The 13,381-nt window shown below is 40.8% G+C and overlaps 1 protein-coding gene and 1 long non-coding RNA gene across 9 annotated transcripts in view; one reads left to right on the top strand and one right to left on the bottom strand.

Annotated features, from left to right (window-relative positions):
- esrrb (estrogen-related receptor beta) overlaps positions 1 to 7,264 on the bottom strand; it is a 44,274-nt gene extending 37,010 nt beyond the window's left edge. The window contains exons 1-2 of one of the 7 annotated variants that reach the window (XM_085143909.1): positions 7,099 to 7,264; positions 81 to 149 (exon numbers count right to left, since the gene is read on the bottom strand). Coding sequence is in view for 4 of the 7 variants with exons in the window: in XM_085143903.1 (XP_085000029.1) it covers positions 81 to 149; positions 3,647 to 3,696 (119 nt within the window). In the remaining 3 variants the exon portion in view is untranslated. Of the gene's footprint in view, positions 1 to 80; positions 150 to 3,646; positions 4,145 to 7,098 lie in introns of those variants that run through there. The other 6 variants (XM_085143903.1, XM_085143904.1, XM_085143910.1 and 3 more) reach the window with 6 other exon arrangements.
- Positions 7,265 to 7,355: 91 nt separating this feature from the next.
- The window catches only part of LOC146496511 (uncharacterized), a 29,770-nt gene continuing 23,744 nt past the window's right edge, over positions 7,356 to 13,381 (top strand). The window contains exons 1-2 of one of the 2 annotated variants that reach the window (XR_014871252.1): positions 7,356 to 7,828; positions 8,188 to 8,289. This is a non-coding gene — a long non-coding RNA (uncharacterized LOC146496511). Of the gene's footprint in view, positions 7,829 to 8,184; positions 8,290 to 13,381 lie in introns of both variants that reach the window. The other variant, XR_014871253.1, reaches the window with a different exon arrangement.

Raw genomic sequence — 13,381 nt, 5'->3', positions numbered from 1 at the left:
CCTGGAGAGAGACAACATGTTCCCCCCGCTCAGCTTGAGCTGAGTGACATATTTACAGTGAAAGTAATGATACTAGATACCAGAAATGAGAGGGCTCCAGCGTGGCCAGTGGACTCAGGAATCTCTCTAATGAATTGGACAACAAAGCCCTGTTGGTACAAGGAAGAAGTATTTAGAATTTGGCAAAAATCTGAGCTTAAGCACATTAGGTTTCTCTTTAAAAGGCACACATCCCAAAAAAACTCCTAAAATTTGCTCTGGGAGATGAGGAAAGTAAGAGCAGGACAGGTGGGTTGCCTGGGCTCCACGCTGCAGCTACAGAGGCCACCGGCTCCTGGCTCATAGCGGGGTGGCAATTCTCGGCCAGGAGCTTCTTCTGGTAATGTATTCTGAAACCAAATTACCGTAAGCTGATCCCATCTGGATAGCGTCTGTGCACGGCTGCTTTGGTTACCCACCACTGCCTCTAGCCTGTGATAGCATCTCCATGAAGACAGCAAAAATCTGATTAACCCTATAACAATGAAACACTTGGTCAAAGAGCAAGGAGCTTTTAACTTAAGATACACTAATGCAATTCCCTCGCCTTGTTTTCTGAAACCTAATAAGAATCAAGTGGACGGACTGCTAGAGATGGGTGTTTGCAGGCTTTAATGCAGCAAGCTGGGAATGAAGTCAAATAAATTGAAATCTAATTCATCACTGTGTGTTAACTTCTTTCTGCTTCTCTGAAAATACATTAAAAAGCTCTTATTTCATGAAGGGAAATTGGATAGCCTAGTTAGTTTATTGCAGTGCCTCTGCCAGGGCTTAAGGGAAGCCTGGGTGTTGATGGAACATTTAGAAGCAGAGAGAAGTCACATCTCAATTCGCTGCCACTCAAATATTGTGTTTTCTAACAAGCACTAAAAAACTCACACTTGCAATCCTCAACCAGAGCTGGTTTCTAAACAGAGTGCAACAGCCGGTGCAACACAAGTGAATGAGGAGAATCTAATTCCACTACACGATAAAAAACACTTGGATTTAAACAACTGAAGCAAAACTGAAAAACGGGGCGAATGTAATGGGAACATAAAACATTATTAGAACAAGTTGCAATAACGTCGACATTTCTTTTCAATTGATTTCCAACATTAAAGAAACAAGAGAAGCATCTCTCTGTTTAAAAGATAAAAACTCTCCTTCCAGCTAATTCCCAGGCAGTATTGATGCCTTCGGTTCAGTATAGGTACTACAGTGATACGGCACTACACTGTTGTGCTAATAACATAGAGCACATACGTTCTACTAATCCTCTCACTTAAGCATCGCGGCCGCATCCAGCGCTCAGTAAGAGGCTGCAAATACCAGTGCATAATTAGCAGAGAGCTACTGCTGAGCCAAAATTACCAGCAGCACACAAGCATGTGCTGAAAAGAGCCCACAAATTAACTGTTTTGGGGGATTGATATACGTTCACATTACTGCTGAGCATTCCTTCATTAAGATATTTTAGGTTTACTGATTGCCGTTTCAAAAGAAATGTAAAAAGTTACTAATATGTTAAACACCTGTTCACAACTGAGCTTTGAAAGAGTAGATTTTCTGCTCACCGTCAAGTACAAATATAATTATTTATTATGAGTATTCAGCATAATCACTAAATTATATTTAACGTTTCCTATTATTTTAGACAGATTTTAAATCAGCACAACATAACTACATCTCTGATTATAAACAAACATAAATATACTTCACTCTTTAAGTATTACTAAAAAATATCCCGGCACAGCTACATAAACTTCGTCTTTCACACCTGAAAAATGGAAAAACAAATACTAGATTATGTGTAATTTCTTTAAGAAATACAATGAAAAAAATCTGAATTCTGACATCTGAAAGATCAAACTGATTTAAACTAAAAGACTTACTAAGCAATTACTTTTCGACATAATTGAAACTGTCCTAAAATTTAAATGTTTAATGTTTCACCTTGTGCAGTTCATATAGTTCAATTTCTGCTGAAAACTGGATTTTACAGGAAACCATTAATGAATCCATTAAAAAATGAAAACTTAAATATCATGTACTAAAACGATTACATACTGGTGTAAATATGCTCTTCTAAAATAAATAAAAATTGGAAATACAGACAAAAGAATACAAAAAAGACATTACGACTTGAGCTCATCGTACCTGACATGCAATAGAAATGTTCACTTTTTTAGGGTTTGTTTAATTTAATTTTAAGATGTATCAAAGAATGAAACTACACAAAATACATCTTAAGGGAAAAAAACAGATGATTCCATTTATTCCTTATTATTCATAAGTATCCTAGAATAACTTTGAATTTGCAGTGATTAAAGCTCAAACTAAAAAAGTGAAAAAAGTAAGAAACACTAAGAAAATTGAGCTCTAACTGTTTTCTGTTAATGATTTTCACATTTTTTATAATCTAATTAATTAAAAAAATACATATCTTAATCATGGTAAAACTGAATAATATGAAAACAACACTAACAAGAAAAAATTATTCACCAAAAATATTAAATTATTATAAAACACTGTCCAATTTGGGAAAAGCCCCTTGAAATTTCTTTAAACTTCTACATAATAACCCTAATAATTATTATCATTTACAAAATATAGGATTTATAACCTGCTTAAATTAATAACAGAAAACTTTAGAACAGCCAAATGTCTTAGAGGTTGGTTTTCATACTATATCTGTTATTGGTTGTTGTTAGATATATTTTTACCATAATGATAAAACTGCTTCTAAAAAAGAATAATAATAATTACAAAGAAAACTGGTGATACAAAAATTACTTTAACTAAAGGTAATTTGTTTTGTTTTAAATGTAAGATACTGGTTGATTTAAAAAGTTTGGTGAAGGCACTGTAAGCCCAGACTGTCCCAGCAGCCAGGAGCTGTCGAGACAGCAGCTTGCCCGGCACGCCGCTGACTGGGACAGACCTGCCGCCTGACTGAGGTTACAGGGTCCTTTCATTCCTCTTGCCTGGCTACAAATATATATTACAGCGTGTAATTTATCCTCTCCAGTTCTACGGATTCACGTTAATCTCTCCTCTTTATAATATCATTCTCAGTCTGCCTGGGTGGCCGGATCTAGGGACAAAGCCATCAGCAAACAAGCTCCTAACCAAACTGGACAGGCACCCCCCAAATTCTATAGAGTAAAAAAAAAGGAAAGAAAAAAGGAAAACACACACACACACACACACTGCTTCAAAGGGCCAAGTTAAATCAATCAGCCATGCTCTGAAAGATATTTATAAAACATACATCATGATGTGCCACACACCCATACGCATTTACACAGTTGCACCTGCTCTGCTGCTCAATCCTGTCAAGTCCAACGATATTTAAAATCCCTCAAAACAATGAATGGGAAAAAAAGTGCAGGTAAGGAGTTTGAGTTGGCATTAAGAGGCTATACAAAAAGAACAGCCAGGAATTAGAAAGTTAAAAGTTCAGCGCCTCGACTAGTAGAAAGAGTAGGTAAAGAGCAGATTATATTTTTTAAATAGAAGAAAAATGAAAGGAAAATACAGGAAAAAGCAAAGGGATCAACGGCACTACAACAGAGAGGTTAAAAAAGAAATAAAAGGGGGAAAACAGAGAAACAAGTGCACCTACTGGTTATGATAGCTGAGAGGGTCTGGAAGACAAAGTTCTGAAATGTCCATCAGTCCAGTTTTAGCATTCCAGGAATGAGAGGAAGAGGAAAGAGAAAACAATTGAGACCCGCTTCTTTCCCAAATGATAGCAAAGCACCCTCAGAGACAACGCTGCCGAAAACCCCCTCCAGCACCGCTTCCCCCCAGCCTGCACAGGTATGTTGGACTCTGATGGATTGAGTGGGCGTGTGTGTGCCTGAGCATGTGTGTTGTGTATGCGCGTGTGTTTATGTATATATGAGTGGGAGAGAGAGAGAAAGAGTGTGTCTGAGTATGTGTGAGAGACAGAGAGGGAAAGAGAGAGAGTGAAGGGGGGAGGGACAGATCGACAAGAGAGGTAAAAAGGGGGTGGGGGGGTGAGAGAAAGCTAGAGAGAGAGTGAGAGAGACAGAGAAGCGCAGGCAGCAGCGGGATGAGCGCTAAGATGGAGAGAGCATGAGAGTGCGAGCAAGAGGAATGACTCTTTCCATGGTCGGGATAGGGCTCTTTAAGACTCAAGGGCTTGATGAATATGGAACAGCTGCTGTTGGCTGGCTCTGAGGGGCAGGACTTAAAGCGACAGAGGGGGCCGGCGGTGCACTGGGGGAGGAGGGATCCAAACGCTCGCTCGCACTCTCCGCTATGCACAACACGCATGGCTCACACGGACATAGACAAAACAAGCTATCGCATGAACAACAGCGATCTAGCAGTCAACACACAAAGTTTCCATCTCATGATATGACAGAGGTGGGTGCTAGAAAGTTAAATAAATAAGATAATAAAGAGAAGTAAGGGGTTTTAAGTATCAGGGGGAGCTCCTAGTGTTCATAAAGCAAAAATAAATCAGAGTTTTAATACTTGCTGTTGAATTGAGTGGTTTTTCTTTAACAATATAAAGCAAGGTATCTTTAAATGTGACATTTTGCCAGCTGTATCTCTGCATCTCTTTAGTTTTCTGTGTTATATCTGACCATGCTGGGGTTAATTTGAAGTGGTGTTATAAAGCAACCACACATGAACACTGAACTTAACCAAGCAACACACACACCTCAGAGGTATGACTGCACGGCAGTACTAAGCCTGCTGTCACACACTTCAAGTTTTTTTTAAGATCAAAATGATACCTGCACTGTTACACAACACATGATAAAGTCAAATCTGACACCAGCCGAGAGCAACACTATAGAAGTTCCAGCGGGCAGTCGAGTGCATCCGCAGCACTTCGCTTTCAAAAAGCAATAGCTTTCAAACCGCGCTGAGGACAGTAAATGTATTTATTGAGCGGTGTCATTAGCTCCATTCGCGGGTGTTACATGTGAGGGACCATTGTGAACCTTTCACCACCTGTGAGAGATGATTTCAAGCCATAACTCATATTCTCAAAGCCCATCATCTTCTAAAGCAGCAGAAAATCCAGCTCTGTCTCTTCTAACCCCAGCTTTACAAGCGCCTGTGCTTCGCTGTTGATCAAGCTCAGTAAGAATGCAGAGAATGCAGATACCATTTCACAGTCAGTGAGGGTCTCCATGTTACTGTATCCCCACATTATAAGAACAGAGCTTACCATGGTATCTTGACACTTGGTTGAATTGAACCGAGAAGAAACAGCAGCTTGCCCATTTCTCAAAAAAAAAAAAAAAAAAACTCACAAGGTGGCTGATAAGAGCCTTCAGACTCTTCAATAAAAAAGTAAAGTTTGAGTGAGTGAGGAAGCGAGGAGGAGTGATCTAGCGACAGATTCATGCAAAAAAGGGTGTGTTGTGTCGTTTTGCAGCTCTTCAGTTTCCTCTTCTGAACAGGAACAGCACAACCACCCCCCCCCTCCCCCCCGGAGAGGAATCCGGTTCCATTCATCGGCTCACGTTTCTATAATCAATGCAAAAACATCACGCAATCCCTATTGATCATCACAGGCCTATTGATGTGCAGCAATGGTGCCTCTAAGGTGGCATCACATCACACAGCATCTGCTCCCTTTTTTGTGACAAAACAAAATGACTAAATAAATGAAAATCCAATCAAGGTCGATGCCAAATCAAACACCTGTCAGTTTAATTTACTTAATTCAGGAATAAAATCAAAATTACAGTTCTTGGGCTTCAATACTAGCTGAATATTGAATAATAAGGAAGACAAGGCATGGGTATACATTCAGCCAATTTCAGGTTGTTGGTTGTTGTTCAAGTTGTCTGGTAAATGATGTAAAAGTATTTTTAAATAGTGCAACAGCTACAAAAAAAATATTGTTTTGCGTTAAATGCACTGAACAGGGCATACGTTACAGTAGCAGTGATGTTAGGAGATCATATTATTACCAAACAGACTGGTTTCTAACTTTTTAATAGTGATAACTGCCGTCATTTGACGAATCACATTTCTGCATATTTCCTATAGGCCTCCCGGGACTTGACATCTTACATACTTTTGTCATGCAGTGTGAGCCATGAAAGCCATGCTGCTGTTATCGCTGCTTCTTATCAGCTCTGTTATGAAAAAAAAAATTAAAAAAAATCACAGCTTGTGGCAGCTGTTTGACAGAAAGGGATCTGATTCAAATAAATAATAGACTTCTTGTAGGCAAACACTCAATCACACTTGAATGGGGCTGAAGTTGAGTGACTAAAATTTTTCTTTTCCCTTTTTTGGGTTCTTTTTTGTTTTTTAAATTGAGATTCCTGTTTGCATTCTTCAAGTCTGCTTACCTCACACCTGCCTGTTTGTTGGTTCACATGTACTACATGTATGCAAGTAATTAAGGTGTGTTGAAAGTCACTTCAGGTGAGAAAGGCAAAGAACCTCTACACAACCATTAAAGACTTGGTACTATTTGCATTGAAAGTCTTGACACTGACAAAATTACACCTTTTTGTGTCATAAAACGCCACACACAAACACACATACACTAATAGCACTGAAAGCAAATTACAAAGTTCTGACAACACTGAGGAAACCTGAAGAATCAGTGTGCTTCAAGTATGGCATTAACTCTCTAAATGTCAAGTTAATTTTATTATTAAAAAATGATATTAAAGTCTGTTTATGTAAACAAGTGTGGGATAATGAGCAAAAAAGCTGTAAAACAACGTAATGTCCTTAAAAAGACTGCTATAAAGACGTATTTTTTCCTTCCTCGGAAACTAAACCTGACAATAGGCCTCACTAGTTTTTACCCTATGTCAGGCATACAGAATTAATCACATAAATATCGTAATTTATATGATTTATATGACCACTGAAAAAGGTGGTGTTGCACGTGCACTGCACATGCTTTAATAGTAAGAGCTAAACTGCCCGCACGCTGACGTTATTCAAGCTAAAAGATAAGTAAACTAGTATAACATGTTTAAACCTATTAAATCAAACTCTTAAAATCACGTGTGTTGGATGTGTAATTGGAAGATAAATACGGTTGATGAACGTGCCGTGTACCTTACTCGGACAAGTCATGTCACATCCCCGGGCTGAGCACCGCGCACTGTAGAGGTGGTGTCTCCAGGTTGTAGTGGTGTTGGTGGTGGTAGTGTGGCTCTGTGTGTCTGAGCGCCGCGTTTAACTGTCACACAACGGCAGCCGCACTATCCACTCCTCCTCCGGCGCGCGCCCTGTGGCTAAACCAAACACCTCCACCGGCAGGCAGCAGGACCCGGCGAGCGGGGTCAAAAGTGATTCAAACGCGGGGGGGGAGGGAGTAGAGAGGGGGGCTCTGCTGTGCTACGAAGAAAAACAAAACTTACAGCTGATTCACCCACTTTTTCTTTTAAGTGTTGTATAAAAAATAACATATTTTATTCATACTGTTTTCTTATATATATTTTTTATTTTAAGACTGTGAATTCCTATAACCCCCCCCCCCCCCCCCCCCCTGAAAAGGTAAGACAACTCAGTGCTCAGTTTTGGAAACAGAAGCTTCCTATGTACCTCTGTATGCTTGTACAGCTGTTTCGAGTTAACTAGGTTTTTAGAGGCTCTAATTTAAGTTAATTTTGCCTATCTGGTCAACCCTAGCCCTGCTCCGGAATTCGGTGGGTAGCCTAGCAGAAAAAACTCCAGGTGAAAAGGCTGCACGCCGTGGCAGTCGGTTGGTTTCCACTGGTAATGAATAAATAACGGGACAAAAGCAGCGTCGCGTCTGTCGCACATATCACAGCTGCTGTATCAGGTAACCCAGGCGTCCACAAATTACACAAACTTGATTTGGCTTTTCAGCAGAATTACACACTTATTAGTGTGAACGCACTTATTGTAATTTGTTATGGAGCTTTCTGTAGGTGAATCAGCTGCACACCACTGCACTGAATGAACCCACGTGGACTTATTTGGCCTTATTTTGACATTCACTGTAAGCCTTCTTCAAAAAGCCTTCGTTTTCCCTGGCGTTACACCTGACCTTTCACCCCTTCTATCCTGACACGTGTGCTACATGTAATACAGAGATTTCCATTTCCCTTCTATATTTTCTGTCAATTGTTTTCCTCCTCTCATTTTGCATTCTCCATCGCTGACTGACTGCCTCAGCAGCAGACGAGAGGAGAAAGCCATCTGACAGCAGCAACCAACTCTATCATCTCCACTAGAGGGAGGGCTATCTCACAACAAGGCCACCAAGGAGCTGCATCTGAGGTACCCTTATTTATTTATTTATTTCTCCCAGGTTGATAGTGTAATTCATAAACTGAATGAATGACAGTCAGGACAGTGCCAGCAACCGGGAGCACAATGGAGACTCGAGTGCATTTGCCTCTGAGTACAAAAACCTATCCATTACAAACGTGTAATTATTGTCCCTAATAGATTAATTCATGCTGAAAGATAGAAATGGGTTCCAGGCTATTGATGTAATCATTTCACTGAGGAAATTAAGTGACATTAAAAGAATGATATTGTCACCGTGAAAGTATCATTGATTCTTTTCGAATGCAATTAACTGTATTTGAAAATGAGACCTGCACATTGAGCTGTGCAAGGAGCACTGAGGATCACTTCATTTGTGAGAGATATAAAGACCAAATTATCCCATCAAAGAGAAAATCTATAAATGTAATGGCACTGCGCTTCAGCACTAAGGAATGACAACAGCGGTCCTGTTCAGTTCCCAGTGTGTTAACTAGAGGTGAACGGCTCTCAACAGCCCACAGATAGATTATCCACACTGTGCAGTAAAGGGAAATATCAGGCAACGGGTCACATGCAAATTAATATTATTATTTTTTTCCCACTAACATAAACAGTTGCTGGCTAACAGTTGGAGCTTCATCTTGTATCACGGGACGGTGGTTGTGTTAGATGAAACAACCATGAAAAATATAGTGAAAATTGCTATTTTAAATATCATGCGGGGAAAATAATTGGAGGATTAATCAGGAATGAAAAGCTGCAGCCAGAGTTCAAACGGACCCTGAAACCAGCGCTGGTGGTCTGTGCAGTGCTTTCTCTTGTATCCTCGCTCGCCTGTTTCTTTGATGGCTAAATGACCAGAGCACTGGAGTTGATCCACGGCACGACTCGAGCTCAAACACTTTTTATATTTGAAAGAATGAAAGCTCACACGCATCTTTCCTCATTCCCGTTTTTGATGCCACAGGTTTGGAGTCAATGTCACCACTTATGACCTCATTCCCAGAAAAGTTTGAACTGTGAATAAAATGCAGAACAGAATAATATACAGACTTACAGTTGATTGTAAGGTCTGCATACTACACTTGTAGTTTTTTAAAATAAGTTTTTTTTTTTTTTATCAGCAATCCATTTTAAAATAAATAAAAAATTGAGAGAGGGGCATGTCTGGCCCTGTGTTCCCCTGTTGTAACACCTATTTTGAATGTACACTGTAAGCACTGACATGTACCAAATGCTTTCAACGGCTGACACGTCTCCACTGAATGCCACTGAATGCAGAAGAGAACCGTGCTGCTGTAATACATAACATGGAGATTATGGTTAGACATTATTTTGCTGAAATCAGCAAGAAAAAGCTGATAGCTCAGATTTAATGGTGCCCTCTCATATGTGCAACTTAGTCATGCAGTGTACACTTTGTTTGGTTTTTTTTGGCTTTCATCAGACCACAAAGCTCTCCGCTACACCTCAGGCCCATCTGAAATGAGCCTGGTAGCATTTTAACTTGCATTTGTGTATGCAGTGATGGATTGGTTTTTGGAAGTGTTCCATTGAGTGATTTCCACTAAAGAGAGCACAGCCGCTGTGTATTTGTTTTGATTTCTTCTTCGGATTTCTTTAGATTCTGCGAATCTTTTATGATATTATGTGCAGAAGATAATGTAATCCTCAGAAATGTTAATCTTAAATTGTTGAACTATTTGACCACACAGTATTTCACAGTATTGTCCTATCTTTACTTCTGAAAGACTCAGAATTGCAAATCCGTGGGTTTTGTTTTTATTTATGTTTTACACAGTTGATCAGCTTTTCTTTTTTCTTTTTTTTTTTTTTGAGGGGGGGGGGGCAGTTATGCATACAGTTGGCTTTCAGTGTATGATTTTTGTGATACCAGTTTTGCGTGTGTTGTTTTCGTTGTGGAGGGAGTTTTGATGAATTCCAACAAAAGCATGTTTGTGCAGCAGTTGCTGGTCCACACAGCTCGCTAACTCAATTACACTGTTGGTAATCCAGTGAAAAGACAGAGAGGCAGACAGCAGAGAGAGAAAAAAACATGAACCGTATCAGACACAAGCACTGATATGATGTCCAAGCATCAGAGGAATCACGCATCAATCTCCAGTCCCGGTCAAAAATGCTGCATAATTCAAGTCCAAACATTTTTCTTTGCGAGATTCAAACCAAATCAGGGGGGTCCTGAGCCGCTCTCCCTCCACCTGCTGTCAGCCACCCTCCATCCTACCCTTCCCTAAATTTCATTTAGAAGACATCTTTCTCCCTTTCCCCCCTCGCTCTCATGCTCTCCACATTGCTGCCTCTCCTCTCTCTTTGAATTCAGTGTGCTGTAGCCCTTAGACTTACTTGCTTAACAAATATGGACAGGGGACCTAAGTGGTTTTAGAAATCTTCGAATGGACTTTGGAGTGCCTGTGCTGTGTTGGGTGGCAACAGTTTCTCTCTCCCTGTCTCATCCATATGTGTGTGAGTGTGTGCAATTGTTTATCTATCTGTGTGTATATGTTTTTTCTGCGTGTGTGTGTGTGTGTGTGTGTGTGTGTGTATGCATGTATATAGCTTCCCCAAGCTCTCACTGACTCCCAGGCTGGGAGATGGTAGCGCTGGGTGGAGCGGCAGTCTGGAAATGAGATAAGGATGTCTGATTCATAGGATCTGACAGGAAATCTATATTCTGCAATGTTTATAATCCAGCCATTACTACACAGCCGAATGAAAGAACAATAATCCAATCATTTACTCCATATTTACCTGAGGCAGATTCTCGGCTTTAAAGGCAAAGTGCATCACGCGGTGGCGGAGGCTGTAAAACGACTGATATGGGTGATGTTGCGAGGAGAGCGTTTCTAGCTCGCAAAGAAGGACACCGAGGTAGGCGAGGATGGACCGTCCCCTGGGGAGATGTATGTCTACAGGAGACACGATGGCTCACCTGTGTGCACTCTGCAGGGTTAAAGGTCACCCATTACTCATCATTAAGACTCCATTGATTTATGAGTAAGTTACAGAAACGGGAGTAAGTACAGTTTATGAAACATGAGGTGAAGGGTTACAGAAATTTCCATAAATAAGACTGTGGAAAAACACAAGCGCTCGCTGGAAAACATCCTTCCACTATTCCAAAAGTTTGAAAGGGGAAGTATAATTTGGCTCCCTCACGGTGATCCTGTGGCAGGAAGGAGCCGGTATGGGTGAGAGAGGAATTTTCTGGTGGGGGTTTACTTATCATAGAGTCTTTCATGGACAGTATGAGCTGCTCTTCATTGTGTACGAGGGGGGAGGTTTATCTTATTTGGAAAAGTGAAGGGGGCCTGCCCTTATCTGTCAATAAACAGTAATTAGATTTTGTGGCCGATAGCGTCGATTGGTTTCTAATCTAGCTGTCGCCCTAGACGTGTGTAATTAAAATCCTGATTGATAAAGGGGCAGAAGCCCGCCCACGCCACCACTTTACCAGGCCCTACCCCCGACCCCTTCAAAACACAAACAAGAGAGATTTGAAAAAAAAGGCCTGCGGAGAAAACTGCACTTCATATTGATCAGCTCTATCTGCCTTCCTATCAATGCCCTTTTCACACAATGGAGGAGCTAGTACAAAGGTTTCCCCCACGTAAAACTTAACAGCTAAGCTTCCTTCAGCAGATGTTATCATCATACAATAATAAAAACAAAAACAACCGTCGAATTTGCTTAAAATTTGGCCACTTGTGATCATGCGTTTGTGCACAGACGCACACGAAAAAATGATAAATTAATCAGGGAAATCAGGGAAAAGCTTCCTGTGACTGTAATGCAATCAAGGAAAAACACCCCTTAGGCAGTAGAGACATGAAAAGGGAGCAGTGCATTTTATCTATTTAGCAAATGGGACTGTGAACAGAATAAGAACCAGACAAACAGACAGGCGTGCACACAGGTGAATGTCAAATGTACGTCGTGCATTAGACAAATAAGGTAGTACCTTTTAAGCCAGAGGACTCCCACAGAGCGGCTGGGGTAAAAGATGTTCAAAAACACTGCCTCCGGATTTCACTGTCATCGGGGTCCACGCAGACGAACGAGCTAGGAAGAAAGGCTACGTGCTGTTGAAATTCTAGAAAAAAGGGGGACAGTGAGGGAAGTGAAACAGTGAGAGAGAGACAGCAGGACAAGACAGAGAAAACGCATCAGCCAAAGAGGCATCTGGCCATAAAAGCTGGCATGTTTACCTGCACCAGCTAGTAAATATCTCATCCTGACCCAAACCTTAGAATGGTACCATGACAGCACGAGAGGAAGCTAATCTGTCTCACAGAGTCAGATTTTAACCTGCTTGTCTGCAGGATTTTTTTAAGCTCTATAAACTGCGAGAGACCGCACATTGCAGGCCTGTGACCTTCCCTGTCTTGACACTGGTCATCTGCTGATACGTGTGAGGGCTGACCCACAGCAGTGAATGATAGCTGCATACTCTGCTTCACCCCCCTCTGTGATTCAGGGACACACTGGCAAATCCACATGCATCCAAACATACATACTACAGTGGAAAGACTAAACCACTTCCTCTCACTCAACAACACACCAGTGCTTCTTCCATATTAAGTACACATAAATTAGGAGTATGCGAGTCGGTGTGTTTTGAGGCGGTGGGCACTGGTCCGGTGCTTAATTTGATTCTTAATGGAAGGTAAAATTTCCAAAGGAAAACTTTCATTGGGCACAAAATGACCTTCCTCAGTTTTCACTTTCTTACGCTGGGAGAGAGATTGAGATTGATAAATGCTGGCAGTGCAGTGCCAGCCCATGCATGGTGTAGCTCATTTAACTGATTTGTGCAATTTCCTCACTAAACAGTGATTAATAATTGGCTACCTTACCAAAAGAAAAATAGACCACAGAATAAATATTGCTGAGCACGTTTTGATGAAATTCTTAACAGCATTTCAGAAAAATTGCTCGTCTTATAAACACGCCATTGAAATCAGCACTGGATAGACTCATACTCTAACAGTGAGTGCATCGGACAAGAAAAAAAAAAAAACTTTGGCCATGACTCGTTAGACATTTGTAAGATGCAGTATAATTATCTCATATACATTTC

Source organism: Neolamprologus multifasciatus, chromosome 19, assembly GCF_963576455.1.
Source record: "Neolamprologus multifasciatus chromosome 19, fNeoMul1.2, whole genome shotgun sequence".
Lineage (NCBI taxonomy): Eukaryota > Metazoa > Chordata > Actinopteri > Cichliformes > Cichlidae > Neolamprologus > Neolamprologus multifasciatus.
This window is presented reverse-complemented; position numbering and strand designations above follow the sequence as displayed.